The 10,965-nt window shown below is 32.1% G+C and overlaps 1 protein-coding gene across 1 annotated transcript in view; it reads left to right on the top strand.

Annotated features, from left to right (window-relative positions):
• The window catches only part of CASD1 (CAS1 domain sialic acid O acetyltransferase 1), a 40,900-nt gene extending 31,643 nt beyond the window's left edge, over window positions 1–9,257 (top strand). The window contains exons 11-17 of the mRNA XM_006157480.3: window positions 122–278; window positions 1,920–1,999; window positions 4,066–4,167; window positions 6,089–6,229; window positions 7,024–7,101; window positions 7,601–7,693; window positions 8,790–9,257. Coding sequence (XP_006157542.2) covers window positions 122–278; window positions 1,920–1,999; window positions 4,066–4,167; window positions 6,089–6,229; window positions 7,024–7,101; window positions 7,601–7,693; window positions 8,790–9,056 — 918 coding nt within the window. The 3' untranslated portion in view covers window positions 9,057–9,257. The remainder of the gene's footprint in view (window positions 1–121; window positions 279–1,919; window positions 2,000–4,065; window positions 4,168–6,088; window positions 6,230–7,023; window positions 7,102–7,600; window positions 7,694–8,789) is intronic.
• Window positions 9,258–10,965: the final 1,708 nt, after the last annotated feature.

The raw sequence follows: 10,965 nt of genomic DNA on the forward strand, positions 1-10,965 counted from the left end.
ATTAGTAAAATATATTTGTACAGTTGTTATTTGAGTCTTAAATGTTTATACTCTCAGAGAAAAATCTCTTTGCTTTTTATGTATTCCTGGAATAAAACTGTTTTCTTCTCCTTTTTAATAGGTCTTATTTCGTCTCAATTTCCTGGTAGTAGTGTTATGCATAGTTATGGATCGGCCTTATCAATTCTATTACTTTGTTCCCTTGGTCACTGTGTGGTTTATGGTCATATATGTCACTTTAGCACTATGGCCACAAATAATCCAAAAAAAAGCAAATGGTAAATACATTCTCTTACTAATGTTATAAAATATATTTGTTAAATATACTAAATATCTTTGTACTTACTAAAATCAATTATTTTTATTAATAGATGTGGACAGTTTAAGTCTATGTGTAGTTGACATTTTGAAAATTTATTCTTAAACTTCATTTCTAAAATTTTATAGCTAAGTAGTTCAAATAATATAATAGTACAGAACAGTGGTTTACAGTTATATTATGTATAAATGCACATAAAAGTATGTACTTTTTCCTTTTTAAATTTAAAATTTTCAAAATCATTTTACATATTATCTGGAGCGGAGGTAGCTAGAATAGAAAACGGATACCTGCACAGGGCTTCAGGCCCCACATCCTGCTTTAATCCTGATAACTTTACTTTATTTGGTTTATTGAGATTTTGAGTTAACATTCATTTGCAAAAAGTCTTTTTATGTAAGACAAAGTTTAAAGGTACTGATATAATTTATCTTATAGACAATCATTTAAGCAGTTATTACTTTTTTTGTATATGAGGAAGCCTAAGTACCCAAAAGGTCATTTTCAAATTTCACATAGCTAATTACTGACAATGTTCAAAGTAAGTCCACAGTTACATACATCGCTTAATGTTTTTTTTTTCCTTTTAAATCATACTGTTTAAAAAAAAATTTTTTTTGAAAAATTAAAAACATTTTATTTTTTAAAATGTACTTAACTTGACTATTTCAACCAAATATTGTGTATCAAAAATGTTTTTCCAGGGGAACCAGCAGTTAGCGTAATGGCTATGTCGCTGGACTCCCACGTAGTCGACCGCGGTTCACGTCCCGGACCCGGTGGCTTAAAACTCATGCCGGGTGCGTGTGCGTGCGTGCCCAAGATCCCGAGAGGAGAATGGAGGAGAAGGGATTGCGGCGTGACCATCCCCCCTGGGGGGTGATTTCTCGCTTTCTGCCTCTATGTCTCTCTCTATCTGTCTGGCGAGCGCACGCACCCTATAGCGAAAATCTCTCCAAAAAAAAAAAAAAGTTTTTCCACTGGGTTTCATTAAAATATTAAATAATTTTTCAGGAAGGAGTTAAATTTCGGTTCATTAATGTAACAGGGCAATCTTTGTAGTTCAGTTCCTCTTCAGAAACTCAGCATGTTAATCAAATAAATTACTACCAATATATATAAACTTAGAATACATAAGTTACAATATGCATATGTTAAAATGTTAAATTATGTCTTCTGTTTAAATTCTAGTTTCTTAAGGAGTTAAGCTTTCTCCTAGGGACTTTAGTGTTTAAGCAATAGTGCCAACATGTGTTATAGCTAACATGAGTGTTTGTTCGAACTACAAATGTATTGTTCCAATTTTTGTTATAACTTTCAATAATGAATAATATAACTGAATCCAGGAGGTATTTAAAAATATATTTATAGTGAATAAACAGGGGGTGTACAGGATATCAGTTATAAGTTGTAGCCTCATTCCTAGCAAGAATCCTCCACTTTTTTTCTTTTTGCCTTATTTGTAATTTAAATAACTAGGTTTAGTTTGTATGTCCTTAAAGTATTTTAAGAACCAATCAGGGTATAAATACATGAGTATTTAATATGTTTTCTAATATAAGTTTATATTTCTTAGTAAATTAAATATTTTCTCTCTTAGGAAATTGTTTATGGCATTTTGGTTTGCTGTTGAAACTAACCTTTTTGCTGTTATCCATATGTTTTCTGGCTTATTCTCAGGTTTGTACAGATTTCAGTTTATAATATTTTAAAGTTCAAGTCTATTAAAGCATGTGAGAAGAGTCAGAGCTTTTTTTTTAAGCTACATTTTTTAATGACTGTAATAAAAATGTCACTCTGTAGTTGATACTTAGTGTAGTTCTTTTGAGACCTATCTACTTTTGTTACCCCTGTTTTTGTTGTAAGAGCAATTTAAAGCTCTTCCTCTGGCAATTGTTAAAGATCCATTTTGCCTGACTTTGATCAATCAAACGTTTATTGAATGCCTCTTATACTACTCTAAGTGGAGATCAAAAGTCTCTTGACAGAATTTGTACCTTAGTTTGTGCATTATTCATTGCATTGAAATGTTACTTGATTTTTTTTTTGTAATTGCATAGAATGAAAACTTGGCATTTAATAAAACCAATTTAGGAGCAAAGGGGTTGTGTGTGTATGTATGTGTGTGTGTGTGTATGTGTGTGTACACACACATACACACACACACACATATATAATGTTTAATTTAATAAAATTTTTGGTCATTTCCAAGTTCTAAACTTTCATCCCCCATTCTGATGTTTGAGATTTTCCTAAGGGTTATTTGTGTGTGTGTGCGTGTGTGTGTGTGTGTGTGTGTGTGTGTGTGTGTGTGTGTGTGTGTGTGTGTGTGTGTGTGTGTGTGTGTGTGTGTGTGTGTATGTGGAAGGTGACAGTCTGCTACACATTGGTTCAGTCCATCAGACAGACATATTATTTGGATGGCATGATATAGCAAAATATTTTATTTGAATGCATATACTTCTGTGTCAGGTGTATATGTCCTATAGATATTTTGTGTGTACATGTAATCTTATCAGCCTCAGTTGGGTTTTTTTAGGTTTCTAAATATAGTGTGTATGTGTGTGTGCACGTGTATGTGTGTGTATATGTGTGAGTGTGTGTATATATATATATATATATGTAAATATTTTATATTTATTTTCACACTTAGAAATATTTAAGGCATTTCTATTTCTATCTGACATCCAAGGTTTTTTTGTAGCAGTTAGCAGCTATTTAGAAAAATTAAAGCTATATCTTAACCTTAATAATTTTCTTTAGGATATTGATAGAATTTTTTGGCTGAAGTATTTTGTCCCTTTCTATTTAATTAATGAATATAGGATGCTTTTTGTCCTAGATTGAAAATCTATGCAATTACTAGAAGGTTTTTGTTTGTTTTGTTTTTAATTTTGTAGTCTCAGTAGCTTTTCACATGAAGTGAAAGTTTAAAAAGTATTAAATCATCTTTATTGGCTATTGGTAAAATAATATTTGTTTTTATTAATTTCCACATGTAATTTTTTCAATTTATTTTTTTAAATTAGGATTTCTGGTTTATATATGATCAATCCATATCTTTGTGAGATACAGTATGGTTTTGTTTTTTTATGTCCAGAAGGCACATGTTTTCACCAGAGAGAAAGCATCGCCCAGTGAGGCATAGTTACACTCCAGTCCTTCCTCCATTTCTCCATCCAGTTGGGATTGGGGCATACACACACACATTCCCAGCATGTTTTTCAAGTCACCACAGCCAGAACTTAAACTATAGTGAGATCTAGCTTCCTTAAGCTATGTGAGATCTGGCTTCTTTAATCACTAGGCTGAAGGACCAGCCCCAATACGGTTTTCTTAAAGCATACATATAGTGTATGATAATCAAATCAAGGATCTACACATCCTCATCTTCTTCAGCATTGAACATTACATTATGTTGATCATATTTGATAATAGTTCTACTTTTTTTTTTTACTATGAAATTATCTGTACATTTTCAATGTTGTGGTACACCAATCCATACACTTTCCCCTTAAGTGCATTCTTACAGCCATTAAAATTTTTCTCACAAACCCTCCACCCACAATAAATTTATTTCCAAGTGAATTTCAAATGAAGTGATATTTTCAAATGAAATAAATTTTAAAATTGTGAATGACCCTTATATAATCCTAACTTAAGAAAACTACAGCTTATAATAGAATTACAAGGCAAGTATTGGTTTATATCATCCTAATTTTTTTTTTCTGGATTCCTTTTCTCAGGGTGCATTTGAGAAGATCTTTTCTCTTTGGCCATTGTCCAAGTGTTTTGAACTGAAAGGGAGCGTATATGAATGGTGGTTCAGATGGAGGTTAGACCGTTATGTATGTATTTACTTTGTGATATTTTGTCTTTTCAAATTATGCTGTTAGAAATGGTTTGGGAAATTTTTATCTATTTTTATTTAGTTTTTGAATAAAGGAACATTTTGATTGAGTAAGTCAAAGCAGTCCTTTCCCCTTTTTGTTTACAGTAGTGAAAATGGTATGCTTGTGTATGTATAGCAGAAGTAAGATATTGTAAAACTGTTGTATTTACAGTGGCCTTTCTCTGAGTTCTAACTTATTAAGCTCAAATATGTTCCCTCATTGTTGACATTTTTAATTATATATCAGAGAAGGAAGACATATCAGGCTTCTGAACATTAACAACATTGTTTAAAACTCAGTATTACTACTTGTAATGAGGTACTAAGGTATGCAGTATGGATTTTGTAGAAGTATGCAAAGAATAAAGAGTAGTGTCTTAGATTATTCTATGAAATTAATCTTGAAGGATGGTTAAGACAATCATTGACTGGGATCAGTAGATGACGTAATGGTTATGTCGCTAACTCCCTCATAGTTGACCACGGTTCAAGTCCCAGACCCAGCAGCTTAAAACTCATACTGGGTGCATGTACGTGCATGCCCAGAATCCTAAGAGGAGAATGGAGGAAAAGGGATTGCAGAGTGGTCATCCTCCCTGGTGGGGGGTGATTTCTCACTTTCTGTCTTTGTCTCTCCAGCAAGCACACATACAAGCGTACAAGCACACATTTCAAGTATACAAGCAAAAATTTCTCTCTCAAAAAAGAAAAAGGTCATTGGCCAAGAAATGTAAAACATCTAGCACAGCATTTGGGGAACAAGAGATGCCAAATAAATATCAATCACTTAACTCTGTCTCCTTTTCCTTTAATATTTAGTAAATCTCTTTGCTATGCAACAAATGTTTTCTTAGCAACTACTCTGTACCATTTCTGGTCTCTAAAACCTATGCACTTTTCAGTGTAATACAGTGTATTTCAAAACCATATATGAATAAAAATCTCTGCTAATGACTTCACATCAAATAAGTTTAAATTCTCAACTTTTTCATCAGAGCAGTCCACTGTGAAATTATTGTCTTCATCTGTTTGAAGTGCTGTAACAGAATACCATAGACTGGGTGGTGTATAAGGAGCAGAAATTTTGCACAGTTCTGGAGGCTGGGAAGTCCAAGATCAAGCACCAGCAGAGTTGGTGTTTAAGAGGGCCCACTTATTGGTACATGCACAGTTATCTTCTTACTATATCCTTACATAATGGAAAAGGCAAAGAAACTCTCTGGGTCCTTTTTTATAAGGGTACTAATACCATTCTTGAAGGTTCAACCCACATGACCTGATCATTTCCCAAAGGCTCCAAAAATCACCACATTGGGGATTAGATTTCAACATAGTAACTTTTAGGAGACACAAATATTCACTCTACTGCAGTGATGGTTTATATTAAGTCTGTTTAGAAAAGAAAGCTTGCATACTTTCTGGTCTACCATATATCTTTTCGCTTTTATGTGCATATTCTCTCTTTAAAAAGTATGACTTTTTAAAATTTTATTTGACTAAAAGAACTAATATAGCAATTTTTCCATTTAAATATCATCATGTATCTTTAGGTGAATTCCTTATTATTATTTTTAAATTGTCTTATTATTTCACTTGCTAACTGTGGCTCTCAAGTATACAAGCCTAAATGATCATTTCAGAATGATAAGTTTTGTCCCATACTGTTGCAGGAGATATTTGTTTGTCTATTTTTGATGGTTTCTAACAGTCATTGGTTTTATTTCATTGTCTGAAGTTGTGCTCTTTAAGTCCTTTGTAGAAATGCCAAACCTTTTTAGCTTTTAGTTTACTAGCTTTTATACATAGATTCTTTATTAACCAAACATTTTTGCTTTTTTGAAAAGTAACTATTTTAAATAAATTATCTTTATTTTCAGGTAGTCTTTCATGGCATGCTGTTTGCTTTTATTTATCTGGCTTTACAAAAGCGTCAAGTACTTTCTGAAGGAAAGGGTGAACCTCTCTTTTCAAACAAAATTTCAAATTTTCTACTCTTTATTTCAGTTGTTTCTTTCTTGGTAAGTTTTTAAATGTAATCTTATTTTCCAAAATTTGAAGTGGTATAGAAAATTAACTTTAAGTTAAATGAATGTAATCAGTTATTGTAATAAATTTTTACTTTTTAAAATATTTTATCCTTATGTATTTATTTTCTTGTGAGAGGGAGAGAAAGTGAGAGAGAGAGAAAAAAAAACCCAAAAACACAAACATAGAAAATAGGTATTTTCAACAGGGTCTCACCATGCCATGATCCTCCCATCTGTTTCCCAGTTAGCTAGGATTGCAGGCATGCACTGCATGCCATAGTGTTTAGGTTGGTCTAGAACCTAAAGCTGTGCTCTCTGTGGTCCTACCATTGTGCAGCAGTGCCCTGTGCTAGGGCCTGCTGTACCACTACAGACGGGCCACTACTTAGTTTTCAATTGGATGTTCATTCTAAAGAGAATATGTATACATGTTAAATATGAAAAATAATTGAGAGCTCAATGAGTAGAAATTTAAAAATTTGTAATAAGTTTTGGTGTGATCCAGCACCTTTTGTCATAAGGTGTTAGATGTGAAAAGCCATCACTGCCTCATGATCACTATTTTCAGAAATCACTTCCTCCTTTGCCTTTTTATGTTTGGACAGTCAAACATACCAGAACAAGTAGTGAGTAAATCCTGAGGGCAGTTTATACTGATGCTTTTCCTATATCATAGTGAATTATAATCTTATAAATAAAGAGAACTGTAAAATATAAGTTGTCAGAATTATGGCTTTTTAAGGTGCAACTGTTTACAAGCTGATCCATACATTGTTTTGTTTTAGACCTATTCGATCTGGGCTAGCAGTTGTAAAAACAAAGCTGAGTGCAATGAACTACACCCATCTGTTTCTGTGATACAGGTAATTATGCTGAGTAATAAAAATTTTTATTTGCTAATTTTAATAATAACATGGTCTTTAGAGGTAGAGAGATTTGAGGGTGAACTCAAATGTAGGAACTTTCTCAGCCCTACCCTCCTCTTTAGTAACAGGGATATTAAAAATCTTTCAAAGGGTAGTTAAATTAAATGCATGGAAATGATCTAGCTCAGTATTCCTCACTTAATATGCACTTAGGAAATGTTAATTCTTCTCATATTTGCTTTTTCATCATTTCTTTCTTTCTTTAAGAGATAATAATTATCTAATTGTGTTAAGTACTATGCTAGATGTAAAGAGGTTCAACAAGATATATGGCTCTTGCCTTTAAGCAACTTACAGCCTAATAGAGATAAGAATCAATAAGCACTCATGTGTTTAAGAAGATAAAGAATAAATGTACAATTTAAAGGAAAGCTTCATGTAAAATACTTTTTTAATAAAGAGATTATTAATATTTATCTTTGTGGTCATATTTTAGATTTTAGCCTTCATTCTAATAAGGAACATCCCTGGATATGCTCGTTCGGTTTACAGTTCATTTTTTGCTTGGTTTGGAAAAATTTCACTAGAGGTTGGTACATTTGTATTTTGCTTCATCTTATATATCCAGGTTTATGTGTGTGTACATCTGTACGTGTATGTGTAAATATATGTGGGTATATAAATCTGACATGTATTTTTTAATGTGAAGAATTTTTTAAAATTTATTCATTTATTTATTTTAATTTGACCAGAGGGAGACACAGAAAGAGAGGGAAAGTGAGCAAGCAAGCCACCAGGTCCAGGACTTGTACCATAGTCGGCCATGTGGGAGTGTCCAGCGCCTTAACCACAACACCACCTGCTGGTCCCCAGTGTGAAGATTTTTAAATAAGATTACATTTGAAAAAACTTATCAGGAAATAAAGCTTTGTTATTTATTGGAATTATAGGGAAAAGTCTCAGAACTTTCAACATCAATAAAGTATTTTGAAATGTTTTTTACACCTTATTAAAAATGATTAAACACAGATGACTTTTAAAATATTCTTTTCATTGTATTGTACTTTGAAGCACAACCAAGATGCTAAAATCAGAAAAGAAACATATTAGATCCAATGTAGATAAACTCAAACTGAGAGAATTTTGATTAGTCATTCATCTCTATAATTAAATGTTATATTACTACAATTCAGTTTATTGATACCATAATAAAATTCACCCTTTTTATGATTGGAAATTGTGGGAAAATGGGACTCATTACACTGTGTGTGAGATATATAATACAAAATTAGCTACAAACAATTTAAACAGTAGATTTTGAAATATATCCTGAGTGATGTGAACTTTATTATAACAATAGATTTCATATTGTAATCATAATAGATACATTTTAGAATATAAGACTTATTAGTCTTTTGAAATAGGGAAATAAATTTCTCTTTGAGTTCTTGGATAAATATTATTTTACTTAGTCTCATTCATAAGCGAGGTTATGTAGAGGTAAGGTTCTAGAAAGAAAACTGTAGGGGGTCTTTTCAGGGCTAACAGCAAGACAAAATAAAATCTTTTGGGAAAAGAAAGCCTTCTAACACTATTATGGAATCAAATGTTTAAATCAGGAAAAATTGTGATTTATTCATGGGTGCTCCCTATATATATCTAACTTTACATATTTTTCCTCCTAGCTGTTTATTTGCCAATATCACATATGGCTGGCAGCAGACACGAGGGGTGTCTTAGTACTCATACCTGGAAATCCTATGCTCAACATCATGGTCAGCACTTTCATATTTGTTTGCGTGGCTCATGAAATTTCTCAGATCACTAATGATCTCGCACAGATTATTATTCCTAAAGATAACTCAAGTCTCTTAAAAAGGTTGGCATGTATAGCTGCGTTTTTTTGTGGACTCCTTATCTTATCATCCATTCAAGATAAATCAAGACATTAAGTTCTTAAAATCCTAAAAAACTTCAATTCTTTTGGCTTACTTTGTGTCTGCCTAAAGGAGAAAAAGCATCTATGTGGAGCTATAAACGTATATGTAAGTATAAACGTGTGCGGCAAGGGGACAGTTCGGTGGCGTCTATTGAACATATGTGGTTGTATATATTGGAATGTACATTTCGAATGTAATATTCTAAAGATAGATAGATAGATAGATAGATAGATGATAGATAGATAATTTAATTAGCTTAGTGGTACCACTGAGTGTTTTGATATTTACTAAATTTGTAGTACTAAGACTATCTGCACCTGTAATCATTGCGGAACTTCCAATGTCACTGAAAACTTTCTTACTCAAGAATGACTGCAGTATTGTTTTCTTATCACTTGTGCAATGATGTGGAATGATAAACAGTATGCCTTTAATTTATATGCGTTCATGTTCTGATGTTGTATGTTTCATGACATGATTCCTCTTTCTAACTATGGCTAATAGTTATACAAGCCTAAATCTTGGTACTCTTTGTCTCACAGAGTTCTAAGTCTCCATGGCAGGGTTTTGTTATTGTTGATGTTGTCACTGCTTCTTTTTATAAAAAGGCCAAATTTTCTTTCCAATCCCAACCTTCACCTCTTTCCTTTCTGTAAGCTATACTAGTGTAATGCCTGTTACTCTGTGGATTCATTTAATTTGCTTCCCCCCACTAATTAATTCTGATATATTATTTCCAATGTTTGGAAAGCTCTTTATAGCCATTTTGGTATTTCCTCTCCTATTTTTAAAAAAATATTTATCAATATAAACTTGTGCAGTGTAGTAAAAATTCAAGTTGTTATGATTGAGATGTATGACCCATTAGTACAATTTTGAGTAAACCGTGACTTTGGGCAATAAATGTTTTCGTTTTGTTGTGTTTTGTTTTTATATAAGCTAACTGTTAGAGGTATACGTTTATTTATCTGTTGTACAGATTTATTATTTTTAATGTTTGAAAGATTGCACTTGTTTGCTTTTATGTGCGGGGTAAAATATATTTTCTGTTCACCATATGTGAAACAATGGAGTAATTTAATCAGTAAATAAACGTTCTGTGGATGCTTATTTTTGTATTGGCAAAGTATGAATTAAACTATTATGTGTTCTTTTTTAAAAAAAAAACCTGGATGATTGGTTTAAATTTCTAATTCATTCCTCAATATAAATTTGTTTTTTCAAACTCTTAATACATAGGGGTTGATCACTAAATGATCATTAAATAAGAAATAATTTAGTTATCAGGGCTCCTGAGAGTAATCCACCTTACACCCAAGAAGTTTAAGCATTATGACTTTATTAGTAGTTTTACTTAAAGATTCTGAAAATTTAATTATTATTTCTGTAGCACAGGATTTATGTGTTACTCATCTATTCCCGTTAATTGAGGAGCATTTTTCAGACAGAAACATGTGTTCTTTTCTTTTCTCTCTCCTTTTGCCCTTACTTAATCTTTTGACATTTCCCAGATAGACAATTGTAATGATTTATTGCTCTGGCTCCTAGACTGCGGCCTTATAAGTAGAGAATAATATAGTTATAAATCAAAAACTTCCAAGTGCTGTGATCACATTATTCTTTCTCATGTAGTTTGCCAATGAGCAGAGTGCATTTGAATTTAGCTTGTAAGTTTTATCACCTGAAGAAGATTCTTTTCAATGCAACAGTTGGAAAGTAAAGATGACCAGTACCTCTGTTTTTTTTGAAGCACTTATATCTCCCAATAGTGATGCCCATATGAATATGTAAGTTATTCTCTCCTTTTTGAACTCAAACCTAAAGCTTAACTGTAAGTCCTATTTCTTCATCACATGTTTTTATTTAATATGCAGCCTTGTTTTTATATATATATATATATAGTTATATATAATAATTAATA

This window comes from Tupaia chinensis, unplaced genomic scaffold, assembly GCF_000334495.1.
Source record: "Tupaia chinensis unplaced genomic scaffold, TupChi_1.0 Scaffold000544_1, whole genome shotgun sequence".
Lineage (NCBI taxonomy): Eukaryota > Metazoa > Chordata > Mammalia > Scandentia > Tupaiidae > Tupaia > Tupaia belangeri.